Here is a 26,736-nt window from a genome sequence, read left to right as displayed (position 1 = left end):
ATGTATTTAGTATGGACACACACTGGATCATCAGAGAAAAGGACTGCAGGCTGAGTCTGAAAGAATCCATGTATAGGCTTTCTTATGCTCTCTCCCTCTCATGAGGGATCACACTAAGCACACACTTTCCCCCCAGCACAAATGCAGCATGTGTGCCATGTTTCTGTCTAGAGAACCCATTAGAGACTCAGCACCCACAGTTTTTATTGGCCACGTGGGCACTCTCTTCCCAGCATGTTTCAAAATTCCAGACTCTCAGAAGGAAAGCAGGTGTTTAGCATAAACCGTAATATGTTCAAATAGCCTGTGCATGGACTACTTTCATAAATTGGAATTCTACTATAGGAAGAGCTTTCCTTTCTCCCCTGTTTATAATATATATTCAATTGTGCATATCGATGTGGACTTGTGGGTTTTTATCTTATTCAGCGGGTCATAATCTAATACTATTATTTTCTCAAAAAATATATACATATATAAAATAACACATATAAATATAATTTTTATTTTCTTAAGGGTGGGTTGTCCAATGCTCTGAATCTCTGGACCTTTTAGTTGAGTCCCCTCTGAGGCCCGGAACCTTCGCTCCACTCTCAAGCTGTCCAGGGAAGTTTTAAGCGTGATACCCATCAACAGACCGGCAACCAATAGGTGCGAGCGCGGGAAAAGGGGACTGAAGACAGAGGAGCGGAATGGAGGGGTGAGGGGCGGAGCCAGGGAGCTGCGCAGCCATTGGAGGGGGGGTGGTCGGGTGGTGGGAGAGGAAGGGGCAAATCCTAAGCCACGGCTGGGTCGGGACTGGGGCCCGGAGAGAGGAGGGATATCCCAGCCTGGGCCGCGAAGGGACCGGGCGGCGGAAGGAGAGGGGTGGGGCTTGAATGAAACGGCCCGAGGGGGCGGGGCTAACTCCCCGCCGCAGACTACGGCCTGTCCCAACCTTAGGCGGGCTGTGGCCTCTGCGCGTCCGGGACCGGCTTTCCTACCTGCTCTTCTCGGTGTCTTGGGTCTGTCAGCCCCGCTGCCGGCCTCTCGAGGTCTCTGTCGGCCTGCTTCTTTACTTTTCGTGGTTTGTGTCCGCGTCCGCAGTCCCTTTCCTGTCTCCCCAGCGTTGGTCATTCTCCCAGGCTTCAGTGTCCGAGACGTGAGGGCTTGACCCCGCGCCCAGACCTACCCCAAGAGAGATGGAGGAGCCGGGGTCCCGCGCAGGTGAGTGGGGCTGGGAGACTGGAGAGCCCCCCAAAACGTGGGGCACTGTGACTCTGGGGACAGGTTTGGCAGCACTTTCTGGGCTTAGGGAATCCAGTCTGCGGGGAATATTGGGTCAGACACACCCCAGATGGCTAGGGTCTCAGACAGAGCCAGAAAGTATTTTTGGCTAGGTCTGTTTTTGTTTTCCTTCAACAGAAGCCAAACTTATTTAGAGATGAAAGGGATCTGAGACTGGGAAAACCCTTCTTACTAAAGGGGGTCTGTGGGCAGCAGAGAGCCCTGAGCTGAAACTTAGGAGACTTGGGCCTTGGTCCGGGTTTTGTTACTGACTCATTGAGTGGCCTTAGAGGAGTTTATTCCCCTCTGTGGGCCTGAGTTTTCCCACGTGTACCATGAGAAGGGTTTGGACCACAGGATCTTCAGAGGCCTGACGTGTGATGGGTGCTCCTTAAGTATTAATAGTTCGGGGTGAATAAAGAAAGGAGGCCTCCTTCTGGGGTTCACTGGAGGCTGCTTGGCACTCTGGATTAATTGGAGTCTGTGGAATTACACTTGAGAAAGCTTGAGAAATAGGTGATATTATCTCCATTACAAGTGAGGAAACTGAGGTTCAGAGGTGAATTTGACTTGCTAGTGTCAAAGCCAAGTCAGTCTTCAAAGTCCATGCTACACTATACTTTGTTCCAGTGAGAGAGCAGGGAGGGCTTGATTGAAAGGTGATTATATGGAGCGGCAGTTAATCACATTGAGTCCTCTGCTAAAATGAACAACTCCAGAGCAGAACTGTATCTGATTCTTCTCTATTCCTAGCTCCCGGCTTATGGTTTGTGCAAAACAGTTTGGGTATCAATGCCAGAGTCACCACCTGTGTTACCATTGTCATCAACATGATCAGCATAATTAATGAAAAGCAATGATAGGGACTCTAATTGTTATAGTGATAGCAAAGCCATAAGTGAAATTGTGAAGACATCTGAATTTATAATACTTTTACTTACATAGTGCTTTAAAGTTTATAAAACATTTTTGAGTGGCTCTTCATTCAGTCATCTTAGGTAGGTATTATTGTCATCCACATTTTATAAGCAAGGAATCCAAGACCTAGAGAGATTAACTGACTAGCACAAGGTCACGCAGTAAGAACTTGTGCTTCTCCTTACGTGCTCTCTCCGCTTCCTCTCCTCTTCTTTTTTCCTAGTCCTCCCTGCCCATTCCCATGCTTATTCTGTGTTTCATTCTTCTTACCGCCCAGAGACATCCTGTTTTGGCATTAACCTATAATCATGTGTTGGCTGGTGATTAACAGTATTGATGTTAACTTATATATCTTATAAGAGTTTAAAATATGACCTCTCCCAGAGGTGCAGAGGGGTTCAAATACTTTCAAGAAGGGGAGGTGTAATTGTGGTTGTCGTTATCATCATCGTCATCCACAGGTTTCAAGGAGTAAAACTAGAATATGTAGTGATTGACAGTCTAAAAATAGTAACTGTCCTATATTGAGCTCATACTGTGTCATGGGCCCTGTAACAGACACTTAAACTTTTTAACTTAATTCTTTCACTCATTCTACTGAATCTTATAAATGAGGATCCAGAAGTATAGAGAAGTTAAATAACATGCCCAAGTTCATGCAGTCCTGGCCTGGTCCACGCCTTATGTTCTAAACCATTACGCCAGCTTGGCCCAGGGACAGATCTTTACTTAGAAGAAAGCCTGACCCTCTGGCAGGAGAGCCTGAATTGGGGAGAGAGGTGTGCTCACGTATGGTGTGAGGAAGACAACTGAGAGCCCAGATTTGGAATGAGGGGAGGCTTTTCTTCCAGACACAGGAGGCCACCTCCCCACCCCCTCAGATAGTGAGCTGTGATTCTTCCTGCTTTAGGTTAGGAACAAGTGAAATGAATTATTCATATGCTAAATAAATCATTCATATGCTGTCAATGACAAAGCTTGTCTTGACTGACACCTCGAGCCTGTAGCCCAGAGCAGTGCAATTTTCCCCTTCAGTTCGTTGCCCCGAAGGTTACCTGAGAGAGAGGTCTTAAATGCATACTTGATCTTGACATTCCTCTGCCAAGCACTGTTGAGTGGCTCCCTACCTGTGGGAATAAACACCTTAATAAGGTATCAAAGCCTCCCAGGATTTGCACTCACCTGACCCCTTCAGTCCCATCTTTGCTCACAGCTTTTGCACTCCACTGTAGTCTACTGGATTACTGCGAGTCCCCACAGCTCACTGTGTTTTCTGTGACCTTTAGGCTTTTCACATCCACTCCCTCTGCCCTTCTCCTTTTCACCCTTCAGTTGGCTATAACCCAGTGTTCATCCTTTAAGATCCAGCTCACCCATTCATTCAGTCATTCAATGAATATTTGTCAAGTGCCTGTGAATTACCAGACAAGGTTCTAGGTGTAGAGGCATATCAGGGGATAAAACAGACATATCCCTGCCCTTCATGGAACTTCTATTCTGTGGGGTATATTAAATAAGTATAATATACAGGTGATGGTAAGTGGCATGGAGAATAGAGCAGGAAAAGGGGATAGAGAGGGGCAAGGGAGTTGTCAGGGAAGGCCTCACTGATTGGATGATGTTTGAATAGAGCTGAAGGAGGTGAGGGAGTGAGGTCTGCCTATCTGAATGTTCCAGGCCCAGAGTATAAGAATGTGAGACAGGAGATCCCGTGGCTTATTACCCCTCCAAAACTCCACCACTGCTGCCTTCATCTAGACAGTTGCCCTTTTCTGTTTTCCTGCATGCTCTCATGTTGACCTCTAAAGTAGCACTTACTACATGATATTGTAATTGTCTATGTATATGTCTGTTTCGCTCACCTGGATGTGGGTTTCTTGAGGGCAGGGACCTCTGATTGTCCTCAATCTGTCTCCTCAGCACCTACCTTATGGTCTAACTTTCTGAGTGGTCACTCAGAAATATTTATTAAATAAGTGAGTAAGGCCTTATGGGCCTCATTCTTACAGCCTGATTATTTTTACAAGTGATTTAGAAGACAGAGCTTGGATGACAGGTGGTGAGAGAAAATATAGTAATTCTAAGCTTGGTTCTGTCTGTCTGACTGGATTCCCTTTTTGGGCCTCTGAGAAGTTGAACACCTGATTTTCTTTGAGAAATGTACCTAGAGATTTCCATTTTCAGCATTATGGCAGGCTAGCTAACCTGTAAAATGGTGGATAAATAGAACAAAGTCTTTTATAGCTGAATTTGCAAGAAAGTAAGAGAAATCCCCAGGCCTAAAAACCAAGAGTAAACTGAAAACTGGAGAAGTTAGCCCCTTTACCTGACCTCAGCTGCCCTAGATATTTGCATGTCCCACTTACCTAGAAGCTTGGGCTTTAATATAACTGCTGTTACAGTGAATGAAACTATGGGCCCATCGGGGTTTGACTCTGGTTGGAAGTGAGATCCCCGCATGAAGCTAGATGCCTTGAAAATCTGTATCCTTTGATCAAATGGAGAAGGAAAAAGAAATCTTACTACTGACAGAGATGACAAAGAAGATTGCCACTTCTAGGCTCCAATAGAAGGGGAAAGTTTGCCTAGAGAATTCTTTTTCTTTTTAATAAATAAATAAATTTATTAAAAAAAAAAAAAAGGGCTTCCCTGGTGGCGCAGTGGTTGAGAGTCCACCTGCCGATGCAGGGGACACGGGTTTGTGCTCCGGTCCGGGAAGATCCCACATGCCGTGGAGCGGCTGGGCCCGTGAGCCATGGCCTCTGAGCCTGCGCGTCCAGAGCCTGTGCTCCGCAACAGTGAGAGGCCCACGTACCGCAAAAAACAAAAACAAAACCAAAATACAGGACAAAGATTCCCATATAACTTGCATACAGACTTACCAATCACGAATTTGTAACATTTTACCCCATTTGCTATATCATTTCCTCCCTGTCTCTGTCTCTCTCTGTCCTTGTCTCTTCATGCATACATACATACGTACGTACATACATACATACACACATACGTAAGTGTGTGTGTCTAATATTTCTTCAGACTCACTTGAGACCAATTTGCACACATCATCCGCATCTACCTGCCTGGAGAATTCGTAACCACAGCCATTCCCTCATATGGATGTGGGTTTATGTTTGTATTACCTGAATGGCCTAAAAACGCCACGCCAAGAAACTGACATGAGAAACCATCCGGGCTGGTAATACCTCTGAATGCTCGGCAGAAGCACATACAGAATCTCTCTGGAGAGACACTTGACACAGGCTGCATAGGATTCCCAGAGTCTGGAGGAGAGACTTGTTAAATGAGAGTGCCTGTTTTATGCTTTGTACGATTGAGATCATGATGTTACTCTTGTATAAAAAAATAAACATTTGAGTACATCTTTGCCTCCCAGTGATCTCCAGAAATGGGATGATAGAGCAGAACTTGTATACAAGCCAGCATTTGAATGTGGACACACGTTTATCTGCCTCCTATCCTTGCAGAGGTCATGGAAGAAATGACATCGTGCTCCTTCAACAGCCCTCTGTTCCAGCAGGAGGACAAGAGAGGGGTCACCTACCGGATCCCAGCCTTGCTCTATGTGCCCCCTACCCACACCTTCCTGGCCTTTGCAGAGAAGCGCTCCTCGAGCAGGGATGAGGATGCTCTCCACCTGGTGCTGAGGCGAGGGTTGAGGACTGGGCACTCAGTACAGGTGACTCCTTATCCCAGATCTGAGCCTGGGCCTCAGTTTCTACACTGCTCTGCGTATGTCAGAGTCTGTGTCTTTTCCCATCAATGCAAGAAAAGCCTTGTGTCAGAGCTGAGGAGGAAAAAAAGCAGTAACAGCAATGCTTTCAGTTACTGAGTACTTACTGTGTGCCAGGGGCACACTGAATCTCACAGCCATTCTGTGATGTAGGAACTATTGTCAGTCACATTTTACAGATGAGGAAACTGAGGCTCAGAGAGGTTGCTGTTTGTGGATAAAATCACACAGCTATAATAAAGCAGTAAAAGCAGGCTTCCAACTCAGTCTCTGACTAGAGGCCTCCATAGTTTGTTCAGTTTGGCCAACATGTGGTGTGCTTTTCATTCACATTCTCCTTTATCCTCATAAGTCATCGAAAGAAGCATTGTTAATCCAGTTTTGCTGATGAGGGATCCTGTAGCCAACAGGTAGGTGGCTCATTCACGCCCACAGCTACCAGGAGATGCGGGGGAGGATGACAACACCCATACTCCGCTTCTCTTCCCCTTCCTGCTCTTCCTCTCCCCTGTGCTTTATGTGAGGTAAATATTATGAGGCCCGTTTTACAACAGGAAACTGGAGCTCGGAAGTAAAGTGACTTGCCTTAGGCACACACCTAATAAGAGGCAGAAATGGGTTTGGTGCCCTTGTCCCTAAGTAGCACATGTTTACTGTGTTTTTATGGGGGAGAGAATGGTTGCTGCTCTTGGGCCTATGAACTACAGGGTTACTTCAGATCCCATTTTTCTCATTGTTGCCTTTTATCTCTGAGAGATTGCTGAAGTGAGGATGAGGTGAGACAATGGGTTTGAGAGTTACACACATACATACATTTTTTATAAGAGGTACTTTAATCCCTCTAACCTGCTCTGCTTTTCTACTCACAGAAACCTCACCATTAAAACTTCATGTCCATAGGGATGCCTTGTTTTGCTGTTACAGTGCAAATGCTGTTCTGCTGATGGTGGCCCTTGCCAGCAACCCCTGTCTTTGCTTTTGATGACTTACTCACATTTCCCTGTAGGGAAGTTTTTTACTTCAGGGAATTTCCGTTCCCTGCTCTTACACCTTGTCACAAGTCTTTCTTATGGCTTCCCAGGGTCAAACCTCTGCTTATATCCTGGGTGTCCTGTAGCCCAACTTGGAGTTCTAGCTCTTTTGTTTCCTCCAGGACAGGCAATGCCTGTGGTTATGTTGCCCTGCTTTCTGTCACAGACAGTTGGGCGGTTAAGCGTTTTTTATCAGACCATACCTGTTATATAACCTCACTGCCCAGTAGTCACACACATTCACAAATGTGTCCACTTTAACTCATTCTCTCTTCTCTTTATTTTATTCACATTAATTCTCTCATTTACTTAATTGTAGTATCTTAAAGTTAGAAGAATTATCAGCCCAACTTCTTTCCCAATATAGAAATCTTCCGTATTCCATTGGTAGCTACTAATAGCTTAGTGGTTAAGAGCCTGGCTTTGGAGTCAGGCAAGACCTGTCATTTATTGGCTGTGAACTTGAATACCTGACTCTTCTCCGTGTCATTGTCTGCAAAATATAATTAATAATAGCAGTAGGAACTCAACATTAGTCATCTTCTATTAAGGGTCTACTTACACAGCTCCTCAAAAGAGGAACTTAATCCTGTAGCAACTGTTTTTGAATGAGACGATCTGTACTTCTCTATAATTACCCATTGGTCTTGTCCTGCCTTCTGTGCATTGTTTCAGTAAAGCGCCTTTTCTGGAGAACTGCTCTTTGAGGTATCTGAAAACGGTATTCACACGCTCTGAGTCTTCCACTTTTGGGGTTCAACAGCTTCAGTTCTTTTAGCAGCTGCTTAGACCACAGTCTTGATTTGGTTTCTGGTCCCTTGAAAACTGTGATTACTGTCCTTGGGACCTGGTGTGGGATGTCAGTGTCTTTTTTCAAAGTATGGTACTCAGAATTGAACTTAGGACCCTAGGGGTAGACTGACCAGCTCAGCAGTTAGGTGGCTATCCCACCTTGTATCCTTTTTTTTGTTTTTTTTTTTTGCGGTACACGGGCCTCTCACCGTTGTGGCCTCTCGTTGCGGAAAACAGGCTCCGGATGCGCAGGCTCAGCGGCCATGGCTCACAGGCCCAGCCGCTTCGCGGCATGTGGTATATTCCCGGACCAGGGTGCGAACCCGTGTCCCCTGCATCAGCAGGCGGACTCTCAACCACTGCGCCACCAGGGAAGCCCCACCACCTTGTATCCTTTTAATACAGCCTAAGGTAAAGTGACATTTACTTTTTTTATTAAATTTATTTACGTATTTATTTATTTTTGGCTGCATTGGGTCTTCATTGCTGCGCGCCAGCTTTCTCTAGTTGTGGTGAGTGGGGGAGCTACTCTTTGTCGCGGTTCGCGGGCTTCTCATCGCGGTGGTTTCTCTTGTTGCAGAGCATGGGCTCTAGGCACGTGGGCTTCAGTAGTTGTGGCTCATGGGCTCTAGAGCGCAGGCTCAGTAGTTGTGGCGCACGGGCTTAGCTGCTCTGCGGCATGTGGGATCTTCCTGGACCAGGGCTCAAACCCATGTCCCCTGCATTGGCAGGTGGATTCTTAACCACTGACCCACCAGGGAAGTCCGACATTTACTTTTTTGGTAGCTGCATAAACGTTAAGTAGATGGTCAACTAAAACCTCCAAGACTTTTCACATTTTTTGTTCTTTTTAAAACAGTTTTAATTGTGCTAAAATACACCTAATGTAAAACTTTCCATCTTAACCATTTTAAGTGTACATTGCAGTATTGTTAACTGTATTACATCGTTATGCAACAGGTCTCTAGAACTTATTCATCAGTGCATGACTGTAACTTTATACTCATTGAACAACTCATTTCCCCCACCTCAAGCCCCTAGAAATTACTATTGTACTTTGTTTCTATGAATTTGATTACATTAGATACTTCATGTAAGTGGAATCATGCAATATTTTGTCTTTTTCTGATTGGCTTATTAGTATAACATCCTCAAGGTTCATCCATGTCATAGCATTATGTCAGGATTTCCTTCTTATTGTATGTTAATCTATTATTTCATTTATCCATTTCGTTTTTCCATTCATTCCTTTATCCATTTTGTTTGTCCATTCATCGGTTGATGGACGCTTAAGTTGCTCCCATCTTTTGGCTATTGTGAACATGGGCGTGCAAATGTCTCTTCAAGACTGTTCTTTGAATTCTTTTGGATATAGACCTAGAAGTTGAATTGCTGGATCATGTGGTAATTCTATTGATATTTAAAATTTTTGAGGAACCTCCGTACTGTTTTCCACAGTGACTGCACCATTTTGTATTTCTCCACATCCTCACCAACACTTACTTCGTTTTGTGGGGGGGGGGGTTTGATAGCAGCCATCCTAATGGATATGAACTGATTTCATTATGATTTTGATTTGCATTCCTCTAATTATTAGCAGTGTTCAGTATCTTTTCATATGCTTGTTGGCCATTACATTTGTTGTTCTTTAATCACGTTTCTCCATCTAAATTTTTAAGCCCAAGACTTGTTTTATCTCTGTCAAGCCTCAGCTTGTTTGCGTGCCATTGCTTCCACCTGGTTGAGATCATTTGGCTTCTAACGCTTTCATGTTTTGTTCACATTTTTTTCCAGCTTCATGTAAACTTTATATTAGACATATCTGGCCCATTTCATTTTCTCCTCTCAGCTAGTAAGGATGGCTGAGCTTCTGACTTCGCAGTGACTAGACTGCCCAATAATTTTTTTTTCTTCCTGTTCTTAAAGGGAGTATCTGTGTGAATGGATTTCTTATATCTTCCTCGATCCTGCTCAAGGTTGTTGATCGGAGCAATCTTAACCATCCAAATGAGTTTGCAGCTGTTACTTCTCATCAGATCACATATTCAGTGCTATCCATGAAGTGTTGGTTTCCCCACAGGGTGCTAAGGACACAGGGGTACTATCCCCAGGGTGACAATAGAAAATTAAATCTGCTCCCCAGACCCTCTTGTTGGCACTTGGAAGGGAGAGGAGGCACGTACTGGAGGAACGTGGAGAAGAGCCTCCATACATTGTTTATAGAGTATTGTTTCCAACTGAGAGCACTTCTGTGATCCTTCTTCCTTGCATCCCTTCTTCCTTCCTCCCACTTTCCTCCATTCCTCTGTCATCTTTCTTCCTTTCTCTTTCCTTTCCTTTTTTCTTCAACATTTATTGAGCACCTACCAAGTACCAGGCATTAAGTCAGGGGATGTTGTGAAGGGAGGGGCATACAAAAGTTGATAGACTCTGACCCCTCTTTGGGAAGAATTTGCACAACCAAATTGTAGAGAGAAAACAAAGCTGTGCACAGATGTAACTGTCCAAAACTCCCACCCAGAATCCACAAAGTGTCACAAGGCAGGTTTATGCAGAGTGAAGTGTTTCCTTAGGAGTTCAAATGCAGCTGGGATCAGAGAAGCTGTCGTGCAGGGCATGGCATCTAAGCTGATACTTGAAGTGGGTGTGTTAAAGATGAGCAGAATAGAAGGTGATTTCTCCCTGGATTTCCCATATCCAGACACGGTCTTTTCCTTCTCTGACACCCACAGTGCTTTCTTTATCTCCTCTCTCTGGTGGTGTCTTCGAGGCTCTGGAGTCAGCCCTGTGGGTGCCTTTTCTCTCCCTCTCAAGGCAGGCCTGGCTGCCCCTTCCTGCTGGTGGCCTTCTGAGTTTTGATTACCCAAGAGTCACAGGGAACTGAGGTCCCTGCCTCCATTGGTTTAAAATGCAGTCAGGGGGCTTCCCTGGTGGCGCAGTGGTTGAGAATCTGCCTGCTAATGCAGGGGACACGGGTTCGAGCCCCGGTCTGGGAGGATGCCACATGCCGCGGAGCAACTAGGCCCTTGAGCCACAACTACTGAGCCTGCGCGTCTGGAGCCTATGCTCCGCAACAAGAGAGGCCGCGATAGTGAGAGGCCTGCGCACCGCGATGAAGAGTGGCCCCCACTTGCCACAACTAGAGAAAGCCCTTGCACAGAAACGAAGACCCAACACAGCAAAAATAACTAAATAAATAAAATGCAGTCAGATCAGACAGCAATGTGGACTTCTCATGCATATAGTTTCCAGAGAGGAAGAAAACCATTTGAGAGGACTTAGGAAGCAGTCTTTGATCAGTTAGCCATTCTGGGAGAGCTTCGTGGAGGAAGGTGGGCTTCTGCCTAATAATTAAGTTGACTTTGGCACATGATATTTGAAGTGTTTACAGTGTACAAGGCACTCTGGTATAGAATGGGCTGCCCCAGAGATAGTGAGTTCCCTGTCCCTAGACCAGTTCAAGGAGAGACTGAATGGCCTTTATCCACCAGACTTAGAGGAGACTCTTCTGTAGGATGTGAGTTAGCACAAGGTCCTTCTAACTCTGAGATTCTATGATCTGAGCATTGCTTAATAATATGCTTTGCTCATTCATGCAGGAGTTAATTTTTTTAAATCTTATTTTTTGTTTTGGGTAGTTAACACTTTCATATTGCTGAAGAATAAAAAACATTATAAAAAGGTGTATACATCCCTTCCCAGTCCTCTGCCTCTTATAGGCAGTCACTATTGTTTCTTATGTATCCTTCTAGTGCTTCTTCATACAGAAACGAAGTACAAGTATATAGTCTTTTTTTAAAAATTTTTAAAAAAATGTTAAATTTATTTTTGGCTGCACTGGGTCTTGGTCGCTGCGTGCGGGCTTTCTCTAGTTGCAGCAAGCGGGGGCTACTCTTCGTTGCGGTGTGCAGGCTTATCATTTCAGTGGCTTCTTGTTGTAGAGCACAGGCTTTAGGTGCACGGGCTTCGGTAGTTGTGGCATGCGGGCTCAGTAGTTGTGGCTCACAGGCTCTAGAGTGCAGGCTCAGTAGTTGTGGCACATGGGCTTAGTTGCTCCACGACATGTGGTATCTTCCTGGCTGAGGGCTCAAACCCTTGTCCCCTGTGTTAGCAGGCGGGTTCTTTTTTTAACCCCTTTCCAGACAGGATATGAGGCAACTGATTATAACACTGTACTTTCTGTGTTAATTAATTTATAACATTAGACTAAAGATGGAGTAACTTTAATATATTCTAAACATTACATCTTGAGAAGCCTTCACAGTGTCTTTTATGTTAAAGGTGGACAATATATATGTTTTTTATATAAATGAATGAAGTCAAACAACATGACCAATCTCAGTGAACTCTGTAACTCCACAGTTATGTAACTATTAGAGTTATTACATTGTGGTGGCAGGCGGATTCTTAACCGTTGCGCCACCAGAGAAGTATATAGTCTTAATACTACCTTAAAAATGTTTTTCATGTAAAGTGATAACAGATACAGAAAACATAATTGTCAGATGCACGAAACATAAATGTCAGCTCTGTGAATTGACAAAGTCAACACTTGTGGACTCACACTCAGCTCAAGAAATAGAATACTGCCAGCACCTCAGAAGCTTCTCATTCCCCCTCTCTTCTTCCCCAAAGGTAATTACTAGCCTGATTTACAGCTCTAGAGTTCTGCTTGGTTTTAATCCATGGACTCTTTATGTTTGGCTTCTTTTGTTCAGTATTCTTGAGGTTTATCCAGATTGTTGTATACAGCTTTATTTGTTCATTTTCATTGTTACATAATTTTCCATTGTATGACTATACACAATGAATTGATCCGTTCTGCTGTTGTTGCCAATTCAGGTTAGTGATTATGTGTATAGACACTGCAGCTCTGAATATTCTGCATGTGTTTTTCAGTACTATGTGCATGCTTTTTGCTGGGTTGATATCTAGAAATGGCGTTACTGGATTATAGGGTATGTTTATATTCTACTTTAGTAGGTAATGCCAGCCAGTTTTCTAGAGTGGTGGTTGTGAGGGCTGGTCTACTCCAGTTTCACCTGCACTTCTGGGACTTAGCCCTTTAAGGTTCCAACTCAAAGCCTGGTGGGTTTACCAGGGCCTCTAATTTTTGTCCTACTAGCCCCGTAGGGCTGTCAGATGAGTTGCTTGGCTTCTCAGCTTTTCAGTTACCTCTTTGAGAATTAGTAGAGATACCTGAGGGGAAAAGGTACTCAAGATACCACGTCAGCCACTCTGAATGATCTTTCAGTTCTTGGCCTATAATTCTTCATGGCCTTGTGTGCTCTCTGGTGCTTTCAAATGATGTTTTTGTCTTAATTTTTTTTTTTTATCTATCCTAGTTCTCAGTAGAAAGTTTGGTTCAAATTACCTGGTTTGTTGTAATAGGAAGTCCTTTTCCTTCACATTTTCATTTTTTCTTCTCTTTCTGTTGAGTTGTCTGATCTTGCTCTTTGCCCAGTTCTGCTGAGGTTTTTGGAAATTTTCTTACCAATTTCTAATATTGTTTTAAAAATATATTAAAGAAATTAGGTCTTTGTGGTATGTCTGATTAGGCATTATTTCATTTTATCCTTACATCCCCTCTGTGAGCATGTTATCACATCCTCCATTTAATTGATGAGGAAATGGAGGTGAAGTGAGATTGAGTAACTTGCCCAAGATCATGTGATGAGTGGTGAAGGTGGGGTTTGAACTAGGTGTCTCTGACTCCATGCTTGAGTTTTTAATGACGTCGTTATGAATTGCCTCCTGGGGTAGTAGAGGAAGGAAAAAAAATCTTTGTCTTAAATTTCCCTTTATTTGCCTAAAACTTCCCTACGTGTTGGCCTTTCTTTTCTCTCTTTCTTTCTTTTTTGGGGGGGAGGTGTCCTTTCTTTTTAAAAATATTTATTTTGCTCCTATCATGTGCTAGGCACTGGCAATACAAAATCAGAATAATTTGGTTTTTACCTTCAAAGGACTCATAATCTAGGAAGGGAGCCGGGCACATAAAAAATTACAGACATCCCTCATTTTATTGCACTTCACTTTACTCTGCTTCACAGATAATGCGTTTGTCACAAACTGAAGGTTTGTGGCAACTTTGCATCAAGCAGGTCGGCACCATTTTTCCAACAGCGTTTGCTCACTTTGAGTCTCTGTGTCACATATTGGTAATTCTTGAGGTATTTCAAACCCTCCACCAGCAGAAAGACTAACTTGCTGAATGGCGGTTAGCATTTTTTTAGCAATAAAGTATTTTTAAATTAAGGTATGTACATTGTTTATTTTTTTTTGACATAATGCTATTGCACACTTAATAGACTACAGCCTAGTGTAAATATAAATTTACCAAAAAAATCCGTGTGACTCACTTTACGGCGACATTCGCTTTATTGCGGTGATCTGGAACCGACTGTCTTTGGTAAGGGTTGGGAGGGAACCTCATGCAAGGCTTCATAAAGGAGGTGACTTTGAGTTGAGTTTTGGATGATGAATTGGGCATGTAGACAAAGTACAGAAGAGTGTTCCAGACAGAGGGGACAGCATGTGCAACACCTAGCATTGCCTCTTTGCAGCTGATAAGTTATCCTATAATATTTGAGAATGCAGTGAACACTTGGGCCTTCATGATTTTATAGATTTCAGTACCATTTATTTCTTATCTCTGAGAAGTATTCATGCTTTTTTAAAAAATATTTATTTATTTATGGCTGCATCGGGTCTTAGTTGAGGCACGCAGGATCTTTTGTTGCGGGATCTCTCCATGCGGCATCTTTTGTTGTGGCGCACAGGCTTAGTTGCCCCGCGGCATGTGGGATCTTAGTTCCCCGACCAGGGATTGAACCCGCATCTCCTGCATTGGAAGGCGGATTCTTAACCACTGGACCATCAGAGAAGTCCCCAGTATTAATGCTTTTAATGAGCCTCATGTCTTCCTATTAGTCTTTCACTCCTGCTCTTTCTCCCTTCCCCTTGTCTAGTGGGAACCCCTGAAGCCACTGATGGAAGCCACATTACCTGGGCATCGGACCATGAACCCCTGTCCTGTGTGGGAGCAGAAGAGTGGCCGTGTGTACCTATTCTTCATCTGTGTGCGGGGCCATGTCACTGAGCGTCGACAGATTGTGTCAGGCAGGAATGCTGCCCGCCTCTGCTTCATCTGCAGTCAGGATGCTGGCTATTCATGGAGCGAGGTGAGGGACCTGACCGAGGAGGTCATTGGCCCAGAGGTGGAGCACTGGGCCACGTTTGCTGTGGGCCCAGGTCATGGCATCCAGCTGCAGTCGGGGAGGCTGATCATCCCTGCATACGCCTACTACATCCCTTACCGGTTCTTTTGCTTTCGGCTACCATATAAAGCCAGGCCTCATTCCCTGATGATCTATAGTGATGACCTAGGAGCCACATGGCACCATGGCAGGCTTATTAAGCCCATGGTGACAGTGGAGTGCGAAGTGGCAGAGGTAACTGGGAAGGCTGGCCACGCTGTGCTGTATTGCAGTGCCCGGACACCAAACAGGTGCCGGGCGGAGGCTCTCAGCACCGATCATGGTGAATGCTTTCAGAAACCAGCTCTGAGCCAACAGCTCTGTGAGCCCCCTCATGGCTGCCAAGGCAGTGTGGTGAGTTTCCGGTCCCTGGAGATCCCAAACGGGTGCCAGCACCCTGCTGGCAAAGATGCTCCTACCATTCAGCAGAGCCATCTGCTGGACAGCTCACTGAGGGTAGAGCCAGAAGCTAGAACCCTGTCAGAATCATGGCTCTTGTACTCACACCCAACCAGTAAGAACCGGAGGGCTGACCTAGGCATCTACCTCAACCAGAGCCCGTTGGAGGCTGCCTGCTGGTCCCGTCCCTGGATCTTGCACTGCGGGCCCTGTGGCTACTCTGATTTGGCTGCTCTGGAGAAGGAGGGCTTGTTTGGGTGTTTGTTTGAATGTGGGACCAAGCGGGAGTGTGAGCAGATTGCCTTCCGCCTGTTTACAGACCGAGAGGTCCTGAGCCACGTGCAAGGGGACAGTACCAGCCCTGGTAGGAACTCTGAGCCAACTCAAAACTGATTGGCTTAGGACCCAACTTCCCATCGAAGGGCTACCATAGGAGGCAACCACAGCCAGGACAGTGGAGGCCAGGATAACAGAGGTTACTGAAGTCTGCAGAGAATCCAAAAACGTAATATTCTGCTCCCTACCTTCCTTCACTTCTCCAAAGAGCAAAACGAAAATTTTGCCATAGCTACTGCAGTCGAGAGGGCGCTGAAGTGTGAGTTGAGAGACCATGATGCAGTCCTGGCTTTTCCACTGGCTTGCTTTGGGACCTTGGGCATGTCACCTGTACTCTGTGGGCCTCAGGTCTCCATCTGTAAAATGAGAGGATTGGGTTTGTGGTTTCTCTTCTTCCCATCCCTAGGAAAGGCAGAGCGCCTGCATGCTCCCTGATCAGCAAGTCCTGGCTGCATATAGGACTCTTATCTCAAAATGGAAGTCAGAGGACTCAGCTTTTCAAATGACTCGCCACTCATCCAAGTATGAGGTTGCAAGCAGGTGTCATGGCACAAAGGAAGATGTGGGTGGATTGTTCTGTTTTTAATAACAAAAACACACACATCCTTCTAATCATGCTCAGAGCTCTACAGGCTCACTGTTCTAGAGGAATTGGGCAAAATAGTAGAATCATGAGGTCACTTACCTTCTCCAGCTTTGCAGCTCTACTCAACCTTCCCTTATCCAGAAAGCATTATCTCCTAGGGAGAAAATGAGAAGCTCAATGTCAGTGGTCCTTGATGATAGTACTTATTGTTTCTGATGGCATGACTCCTATGAAGGATCAACTTGAAGTTCATTTATTAGGATAGTTCTTGATGGGAAATGGACATGGGTTAGGACTTTAAAGCATTGGACAAAACTTCCCACAGTCTCTGCCCTCAAGGAGTTCACAGTTTATGGGGCTAGAAGAGGGAGAAAAGTCAAGAAAATAAATGCAGCTGGTAGGGTAGGTTGTAGATGCTGGGCTGTAACTTGGGGTGATGGTAGCTCCTGATGTCATTGTCTTAGTTGTATCCTCATTGTGCCTGGAGTCATCTGCCCCAGAGCTTGCCCAGGCTGCTGGCTTTCTCAGTTTGTCTCAGAATGTTGTCCTGGCCCAGCCACTCCTTTACCCGTGGAGAAGGTCTTCACCATTAGGAAGGTCTCTGGACTCCCAAAGCTCTGAATCAGGCGTATTTGTTCGGACCTACTGGAATCACTGTTGGGGAAGTAGGGATGCCTCTTTGTCTAATAGATTTGGGGCTGAACTTTGCCCGTGCTGGTTCTCTCAGACGAAAGCAGATGGTCGCTCTTACTTTTGATTGTTTCCCCCATGAGCCTGTTACTGTGACAGATATTCTGTCATGAGAGATATCTTTTTTTGTCCCTATTTTGGGCGGATAATGCCGTAAACAGGCATCAGGTAAATATATTTCGTGCTGAGTAATGACCCTGGAGAGCAAGTCTTAGTCATGGAACACAGCCTAGGAGGCTAGGGGTTGCAGTCATACCAGTCAGATGGCAGAGAGTCCTACAGGATGGAAGTAGAGATTAACTTCACCTACTTTAGCGTATGGCTTAAGCCCAGGGCTTAGAGGGGCTTTTAAAAATCCCCTTAGCCTCTCATACATTTGCTGAAGTTATCTTCCCAATACACAGTTATGATTATTCATTCACTCATTTATACATTTATCTAAATATTTCTATAATTGAGGGTCTAGGCATAATGTGAGATACTTTCTATTGCCACTCCCTGGTTGAAAATCATTCGTGGCTCCTAATTGCCTACTAAAGGGTGTTTACATTTATCCTGGCCTGTAGGACCTTCAGTTGTTGGGTGAAATAATGAATACTCATCTGTACTTCTTTATATTGAAGCCACTATAAGAGAAGGCCTCTGTCAGGTTGGCAAGTGGAGGGGATGGGGCTTTGGGAGTGGGCGGAGTCGGTGGTACAGGGAGGAGCTGGGGAGGGGAGAGGACTGAAGGGCAGTCCCCTCCTGACTAGTGGAAGCTCCATGTTCAGCAAAGCTGTCATGGGCACCATACCCCAAATAGACAGGAATAGGGAAGGTGGCTAAGTTCTAAAACCAGAGCTAAAGGATGGAGAAAATGAGAATACGAAGACTTCTTTGGGGCCATCCAAGAAGGGAGTCGAAGAAGGGAGCTCAGTCACATGAGTCAGTGTGGACCACAGATGTCCAGTTCTCGTAAGAAGTCCATCCATCTCTAAATTGCCCTCCCCTTTCTCCTTCCCCTTTGCTTCATGTTTGCTTCTCTTTGGTGCCTAGCAATGAAACTCTTAATAGGTGCAGGGGCTATGTGCATATTTCACAAATAGCCACAAATGAGGATTGGGGACAGGGGTAATCCGGAATGAGGATTAGAGAGAGGAACAGAGGGGTGATGGCAGCTGTGAAGGAAAAGAACAACAGGTAGGAGTCCTAACACCTTTAGGAAGGGAGAGAAAGGGGTGCAAACATGAAGCCCAGGCTGGAGAGATGGTGTAGGTGGTGGCCGCTGTGAAGAAGAAATGACAACAGGCTGCAGCTAGTCCCCGAAATGTGTGGGAAGGGAAAGAGGCCCACACTTGTTAGGCTGCAGACAAGTTCCGACCCAGCCCTGTAACTTTAAGCTGTCTCTGTGCCAGGTGACCAACAAAAACAGCTGCAGGCACTCCAACTCTGTTAGTGTCAGTTACCCAAGGTCTTCAGGGCCCTGGGACCTATACCATGATACTGGCCCCCTAACTGAGCCCATTTCAGCCACTGTCAGGTTGGGAGAATGGAAAAGATAGGGCAGGTGATGGCAGCTGTGAAGAAAAGAAGGAAAAGGAAGAAAAGAGGAAAGCAGACTGGAGGTCGCTAATCTAGCGCATGAAGAGATGACTGTGTAGGCTGTGGTCCTTTGACCCCAGAGGCCGTCCTGGTTCACTCACTCCTAGGCTCCTAACCTTTACCATGGGCCCTCGTTATTTGGACCTGTTCCTCCTGGTCACCAGTCTCCCCTCAGATATCCACAGGATGTCATGCAGCTGCATCCACAGATAAGAGACCTTGCACCCTGCCTGTTGAGCAGCCCAAGGGACCTACAGAGGTCAGCCGGAGGCTGCACAATCCCCTCCCCGAGGCAGTAGGATTCACTACTTCCACTTAGGCCAGATTAGGCTACTCAGGCTTCTCTGATAAGCTGTGAAATTTCCCCACTGTGTCATCCACTGGCTGTTGTGTCATCCTTCCCTGTGCTGCCAGAGCACACGGCCTGAGCCTCTCTTTGGTCCTTATCACAGGCTGCCCCGTGTTACTGTCCGTGTTGCTACCTAGCCTAGGCCTCTGCTAGGCTGTGAACTCCTCGAGGGCCAAGTTTGTCTGACTGCTTTCTGCATCCTTTTTACCTTGAGTCACAACGACTTACTTATAAATACATGATTTTTCTTTCATATTCTGAATTCCCTGAAAGTAAGGACTGTGTCTGACTCCTCTCTTTGTCCTCTGCACCCGGCACAGGGCCTGGCACAGAATAGACAGCAGTAAAGTTACGCTGAATGGACAAGAAGTCAAAGGCCCTTGGCCTTCTGGAGCTAAGTGAGAGGCCAGGGCAAGTTTCCCCAAGGGAGAAGCACGTTGTGTCCCTCGGTGGCTTGCACTCTCAGCCTGCTGAGCACTTGTCCTAAGTGAGTCTTCTCTGTGGGGGCCTGTATCCAGGCCAGTCACAGCACTTCCTGGGAATGAGCTGCTCTCTGGCTTGAGCTTGGTCCTGCCTGGAGGTCCCAGGTTCACAGCCCAAGTCTAAAGCCAAGCCTTGACCTGGGGTTCCCATTTCACTGGCATGTCCCCTCTGTCCCTGATTGGGTTTTCTGTAACTGTCACTCCTCCAGGGAGATGCTGGGGCTCAGCGTGTTTGAGCGTGCCTTGGTTCTGTGCTACCACGTGCCAGAAATGCTCTCTGTAAGAACTACCATGACTCTTTGAAACAAGGAAGGTGAATAAAGAGCTTTATTCTGATGGCTACTGTTTCTGATTTTTGTTGCTTCTGTTAAAGAAACTGAGTTGATTATCATCCTAATACTTACATCTAGTTTGTAGCCAGCTTCTTTCAAAAAATGGATTTTGAAGCACTTTCTTGCTTTTCATAAGAACTTTTACTTTCAGAAAATCTTATTAATAATAATCCTTTGCATTTTTACACATTGTCATTTGAACATAGTTACCTACTGAGGGAAGCAGGACAGAGATTAGCATGACTGGTTTGGTTGCATATTACATACTAGCTATTAAGTGGAGGAACTGGGATGCACAGAATCACCCCTGTCTGACACCAGCCCCATGCTGTCACTGCACGTCTTTTTCTATTTTGAAAATAACCTTGAGGTTCTCAAATTGAAGCTGGAGAGTCCACAAATGTTTACCTCAGTGAAGTGGGGTGATAGCTTTAACTTAACTCATGATTTTTACTTGACTGTTTGTTCCACTGAAATGCTCAATGCACTGGCTGAATTTCGACAAATGTTTCCACATAACTCAAGTTCTATCAGTAGGTCAGTCTGCTCCTCTTCAAACAAATTGACTACTGACAAGCTTTCAAATGGGCCTACCTTTCATCATAACACTGAGTTGTATAAAGATGAAAGAATAAATGAAGTTTGGAGAACTGCTAATTTACCTCTTAAAATTGTTTTACAAAAATTATTTATATAATCATTTTTAAAAAATCCAGTGATCTATTTTATTTTTGTGTGTTCTTTTAGATTGCTTCATGTCTGAAGGACCTCTGAGCTTGAGAGGAATATGCACTACTACATAAACTTTAGTGCTCAATTTATTAAACTCATATTCAATAAAACATTGAAAACCTCTTGAATATTGAAACAATGGCAAATTCGATTAAACTGGCTTAAACATAAATACCAGTTACAAATTTAGTGTAGTTGATCCTTTTGAACATATAGTAGCTAAAACATACATAAATCCAATGAGTATAAAACGTATACCAAAACAGAGTACAAAAGAGCTGATGCCAGGGTTTTAACTTTGGCACGTATTGTTACTACACCTTTTGGGAATTCCAACGTTCAAACCGCTCTAGAGTTTTAGTATCTTAAGAGATTTTTTTCCCCTACCTTCTTAGGGATTTAGTAATAGCAGATCCAAAGGAAAGAGAATACCATTTCAGATAAGCTCTCTTTTCTACCGGAAGCATTAAACTGAGAGGTCGGAGGCTTGGAAACACAGATAGCCACCTTCTCCTTGGCCGGTGGATGATGCGGCAGAAGCCTGAAAGAATTGGAGCCAGGCCGCAACAGTCCTGATGATATCCACTAGGGTCCTCCCTGTCATGGGAACCTATAACCCCCAACCATCGTTTGATTATTATTTTCTTGCTTAAGCCAGTTTGGGCTGGATGTATACAGCTTGCAGCCAGAAGAATATAACTACCCATACTCAGAGAAAATTTGATTAGTTGTTACTACAACCTGTTAGTCACTACCTGGAGAAGAACTACAAGCCACGAGAAATTAACCTTCAGTCTAGTCTACTAGAGTTTGATTGACAGTGTTACCAAAAGGGTGCATTACCAGGAGAGACACTAGGATAGAATGGAGGAAAGACTGGATTAGGAGGAGTCAGGAGTCCAGGGTCTCTGGGTTGACACTGACTTGACGGGTGATTTTGTGTCAGCCACTGGCCCTCCTTGGGAACCCATTTATTCAGCTACAGCAGGAGCATGCTCCTAGCCCCGCCACTCACCAGGGAGTTGTGTGGATCTGATGACCTAGTGAGTCCTCAAAAGCGTTCGAGGAAATAGTGCGATTTCATGTAAATAGGGGATGAATGACCTTTCACCCATTGTTCTTCATTGGCAACACTGGATAGTAGAATGCTGAAAATGAGGGTGATAGATGGAGGGGTGGAAGGCAGGGCCCACTGAGGAGGGCACTCCAAGGCTGCACAGCCATCTTGCCTCATCTCTGTCACATCCTTAGCAAACCACAGGCCGCATAATTTTGCCCAACCTTCTGACTTTGCCGCAGACCTTTTGCTCCCTTACTAAGGAATGTCCCAGTCTGTATACAGAAGAGGGAAATCTCAACCCCAAGGAGGAAGGGACTTGGTCTGAGTCATTGCTGTCCTCCTGTGCCCACCACAGGGTCAGGCATAGCACAGCACAGGAAAGAAGATGTGAGGGGAGTAACACTTATAAAGTGCCTACTGTGTGTTTTGAGTTATACATACATTCTCTCCTTTAATTCAACAATTACATGAGATATTCCAATGTCACGCAACTGTAAGTGATGAATTCAGATCTGATTCCAAACCTGTATTTTTGTCATGTGGCAAAGGGGCAGAACTGTGGGTGATGCTTACCTTGCAGGTTGATGTGAAGCAGAGATAGTGCCTCTTAAGTCCCTGGAACATGGTGGGTATTCAGCAGTTAGTAAGAGGCTGGTGGGGATGATCCCTGTAGTAATAAGGTCGCTACAGTGGCCTCTCAAACCAAAGGTCTTCCCCTTCTGTTTCATCTAAGAGAAATGCATTAATTTCTCTCCTTGGGAGCCTAGATCTAGCTGGAAGTTATTTTCCAGTACCCTCAACCTTCAGAGCAGCTGCCTTCCAAGACCCAGCATCATCCGAAACATAGATTTTGTTGTCATCAACTAGGAATAGAATCAGAAACGAGAACATAGGTTCCCTTGACAGGTAAACAGAACTTGATAGCAGGTGAAGCTGACTTAGTGCCAAGTGAGGTCAGGGCTTGCAGGCGCTCTGGGCAGGTCTCCAACTGAACCACAAGTTGGAGATAGCAACAACGCCTATGCCTTTCCCCACTGTGGGCCAGTCCCTGGGGCTGCAGCAGTGCCAGGTCTGAGCCCATCACACCATGTGGGTGGACCTCCATACATTGTCTCATCCTCACAGCAACCGGGGAGGCAAGACATTGTCTCCTACCCACAGGCAAGGAAAGTCTCCTAAAGATTAAATGACTCAGGCAGTTATCTTAACTATAATCTCTTCACCTGCAAAAACCAGGATAATAAAAGTGTCTCAAGGGGTTGCTGTGAAGGTTATGTAAGGTAAGGTATTTAAACTTAGATAAAAGTGTCTGGCACATAGCAGACATTAAAAAAATGGGAACTGCCATAATTGTCATCTTCCCCTGTAGTAAATATGTGAGCTCACACATGCGCACAGTGCGGCAGTAGTACTTTTCAAGCTTATGTGTGCATATGGATCACCTGGAGAGTTTTTCTTAATAGTTTCCTTCTCCCCGCCCCACCCCAAGATTCTAATTCGGTAGGTCTGGGGTGAGGCCTGAGAATGTGCATTTCTAACAAGCCCCCAAATAATGTGATGCTGCAGGTCCATGGACTACTCTTTGAGTAGTACTATGTTAACGGTACTTACCTCTTCATCTATCACTCACCCCCCTCGTACTCACACTCTCGCCAGGCCCATGGGGTGGGAGGAACCGAGACTGCTAGCACTAATGTTCGTGTAGTACCCATCAGTCAGACAGTAATATGATCCTGTGTCTGGTCGGAATTGTCATGTTCTGCCCTTGGTGGTCACACTGTGGCCACAAGGCAAAGTTCCTCCTTACTGTTTCCCGATACCCTTCTCTTTAACTCCTTCTCAGGGGCCCCAGACCCAGGTTTCTTTGGGGTCAAGACATTGGAAAATGGTCAGGAAGCAGCAGCACCCATCCTGCTACTCCATGTGCCTGGCTTAAAAGCCCAAGTTCCTGTTACTGAAGTTGAATGATGGTTCTAGGCCATGGAGTTCATGTTAAGGCCAAGTCCTATGGACAGGTATGAGCTTTAAGGGGAAGGTGACAGGCCCATTTGTTCATTATATTATTCCATCCCCTAGCTTAGTAAGTACTCAATAAATACTTGTTCAATGAATGAATTAATGGCCATTCCAGTTTCAATTATTTGGAGAAGTAGAGGTTCTCCAAAATTGGGAACTCAAAGGTGGGGCTTAGGCAGGATAGGACACTTCTGCCTTTCCTGACCTCATTCCTTTGGTCAAGACTTCATGGCAGGGCTTCCCTGGTGGCGCAGTGGTTAAGAATCCTCCTGCCAATGCAAGGGACACGGGTTCGAGCCCTGGTCCAGGAAGATCCCACATGCCGCGGAGCAACGAAGCCCATGCGCCACAACTACTGAGCCTGCGCTCTAGAGCCCGTGAGCCACAACTACTGAAGCCCACGTGCCACAACTACTGAAGCCCGCACGCCTAGCGCCCGTGCTCCGCAACAAGAGAAGCCACCGCAATGAGAAGCCCGCACACCGCAACGAACAGTAGCCCCTGCTCGCCGCAACTAGAGCAAGCCTGCGCGCAGCAACAGACCCAATGCAGCCAAAAATAAAAAAAAAAAAAAGACTTCATGGCATCTAAATGACCCGGAGGATGATCCCTGGTAGCCCAGGTTAAAGTGAACCCTGGATTCAGGGAGGTGCCATTAAGTGGCTCCCAGGCTAGAGCTGAGGAACAGCTTCTTTGCCATTCCAGCAATCCAGGTTCATGCCACGTTTTGTGCTGTTACTCAAAAACCTTTCCTAAAGCCTGATCTAACACTGCAGCCTGGCTTCCACTGGGTTGTTCGTATTGAAGGATGGTTGGGTGAGCACACTTGACCTGGAGCCTTAGAAGTGGAGAGCGAGGCTCCCAAAGGCCAGCCTGGTGGTGGCTGCAGGAATCAGTGAGAAAAGACCCAAAGGGGAAGCTGAACCTTGAGGCCAAAGTCTGATGTGTCACTTGCCTTCCACCCCTTATGTGAAGATTCTCTTTGCAGGAGAGTTAACAACTTTCTTACAACTCTCAGGAGGGTGTGATCGGGCTTGAGGGTAGGGTTCCATGTTTGCTTTCCAGGCCAGTGAGTATCCCAATCCTTCAGGAGTTGCAGACGGAGGGCAGAAGCCTCATACTGAGCTCGGGTCCTCATCAGACCTCCCTGAGCCAAATGGGGCCTGACAAGCTGTAGACACACTTAGACTTGCTGGGGAGGTGAGGCTGATCCAGCCAGCTAGGGGCAGCTGGGTCTCAGAGTCAGGGGCTCAGGTAAGTGATGTGTTTGGGCAGCACTGCTGCTTTTGGTGTATCATACAAAAGTGCCTTGCCGAGGGGCAAGTGGGGCCTGAAATCCAGTCAGTGCAGAGCTCCCCAAGCTCTGCATGTACCCTGTAAGGCTGCAATTGCCCAGAGGGTGCACCTTCTTCTAATTAGTACAGGGTGGTCCTGGGAAACCTTGGGTTTGGGTGTCTGAGGCTGGGCTGAGCATGGCTGCGCGAGAGCTCTGGGCTGGGAAGCCCATGCCTGGCTGCTTTGGGGGATGCTGGGGCCAAGGGCAGGCTCTCCTCCTTGCCATGCCTGAGAGAGGTTGACCTGGGCCTAGGATATGCCTGCCCTGCATCTAAATATGGGAAACTCACCTCCTCTTCTGTCTCCTGGGGCTGACCCTTGCTCTGAGTCCAGCTAGGACAAGATCCAGGTGTATCAAACCTTTACTGAGGGACCTGCCCAAGAGAGGTACATCAGCACAGTTGTTTAGTTTAATGCCCACTATGGCTCTGTGAGGCTGGCATCATTATCCCATATTTTAGATGAGAAAAGTGAGACACGGAGTATATCAGTGACTTGCCCAAGGTCATGCAGTTAAAGTCAAGCCTGGATCTAAGAGTGGGGTCTCCCAGACCAGGATTTTGCCTGTAGCTCCATGGCACTGCCGACACTGACCACTAGGTGGCAATCTCCCCCAACTCCCTGCTGGCCACAGACAACCTGGAATCTCAAACAGCCATGCCTGGGGTTGGTGGCAGGGCAGCAGTCTCTGCCAGTCTTTCAAAACTGTCCTGAGGCATCACTTATTAACTCTGTTGTCCCCAAGGAGAAACTGAGATACCCTGATATGGGCGGTGGCTTTCCAGAGGAGGAAGTTCCGGGTGTGCATGAGCAAAGGATCTGCTTCAGTCCTGCTCTGAGACCGCAGACCCGTCGTCAGTTGAGAGACAGTGGGCATGGTTTTCTTGGCACGGTGTTCTTTCTCCCCGCCACCTCTGCTGCCAAGACCTCACTCAGAGATGGCAGCTGAGCTTTCCTTGACTCTCTCGGAGGCCCAAGGCGCAGCCCCTTCTATGGATGCTGTCACCCTTATGTGGTCAGAGGTTATCTGAACGGTCCACGGATCCCTCCCCTGTTGTAACCTGCGTGTTCTTTGCATGGAGTGTGGGAACTGCTGTGATCTTCCATGCCTGCCTATGGCCAAGAGGAACTGGGAGGGAGTCCTCTGAGTCCTTCCTGGAATACTGCTCTGTGTTCCTTTCATCACGGCTGGGATGGACACCCTCAGTGGGAGTCCCGCCGCTGGATGGCTCTACCAGAAACTTCATCCCAGTCCCTGTGCTGCTCAGGGGCCCCCCAGGGTGGGCCTGGGGGTTCCCAGCTCCCCCAGCTTTCTGCCCACGATCAGGCACGCCCATTTCTCTGAGGAGCTCTGGAACCCTCTCCACCTCCATCATGGCAGTAACTTCTCAGCATGAACAGAGCACTCCTCACAAGGCTACTGCTGACTTCTGCCCTTTTCCCTCCTACGTCCTGTCACGTGTCCGACATGCTCCTTCATGTCTCTCTTGACAGAGCGTATGTGGTCTTAGAGCCTCTGGTCCTCAGCTTGGGGCCTGCAAGGCAGTTCCACAAATGGGAGGCTCAGGGGAGGGCCTACTCGACATCCTGTCGGGTAAAGGTCACGAGAACAACGCTGGCAGATCCTGAAAGGGGTTCATTCAGAAGTGAGGGAGACTGGGAGCACCTTCAGTGGGGCAGGGACCTGCCATCTGAGCTGTATCCCCAGCACCCATCACAGGCCTGCACAGAGCAGGCCTCGGGAAAGGCTTCTCACACGAATGAAGGGCTCTGAGGTCAGATCGGGTCACTTCTCAGAGCAGGACAAGTCCCCCTGCCCTCTGT

At 46.3% G+C, this 26,736-nt stretch overlaps 1 protein-coding gene across 2 annotated transcripts; it reads left to right on the top strand.

Moving 5' to 3' along the window:
- Positions 1–906: 906 nt before the first annotated feature.
- NEU3 (neuraminidase 3) lies at positions 907–19,771 on the top strand. 2 transcript variants are annotated; one of them, XM_029209048.1, is made up of 3 exons: positions 907–1,206; positions 5,670–5,881; positions 14,727–19,771. In XM_029209048.1, exons 1-3 carry the CDS (start codon positions 1,182–1,184, stop codon positions 15,804–15,806), a joined length of 1,317 nt encoding a protein of 438 aa, XP_029064881.1. In that variant the 5' UTR covers positions 907–1,181; the 3' UTR covers positions 15,807–19,771. The 2 variants fall into 2 exon arrangements, with proteins under 2 accessions (XP_029064881.1, XP_029064882.1); XM_029209049.1 differs by lacking the exons at positions 907–1,206; positions 5,670–5,881 and adding an exon at positions 8,043–8,169 and having other exon boundaries at positions 14,727–16,310.
- Positions 19,772–26,736: the final 6,965 nt, after the last annotated feature.

The sequence above is a fragment of the Monodon monoceros genome, unplaced genomic scaffold (genome assembly GCF_005190385.1).
Source record: "Monodon monoceros isolate NGI ecotype Baffin Bay Population unplaced genomic scaffold, NGI_Narwhal_1 Super_Scaffold_7, whole genome shotgun sequence".
Classification (NCBI taxonomy): Eukaryota; Metazoa; Chordata; class Mammalia; order Artiodactyla; family Monodontidae; genus Monodon; species Monodon monoceros.
Note: the sequence above shows the minus strand (reverse complement) of the source record. Positions and strands in the feature narration are given on the sequence as shown.

Coding starts and splice junctions, on each gene's coding strand:
- NEU3 (XM_029209048.1), top strand. CDS start 1,182: ATGGAGGAGCCGGGGTCCCGCGCAG. Junction 1,207..5,669: donor GGAGCCGGGGTCCCGCGCAG/GTGAGTGGGGCT, acceptor CTATCCTTGCAG/AGGTCATGGAAGAAATGACA. Junction 5,882..14,726: donor GGACTGGGCACTCAGTACAG/GTGACTCCTTAT, acceptor CCCCTTGTCTAG/TGGGAACCCCTGAAGCCACT.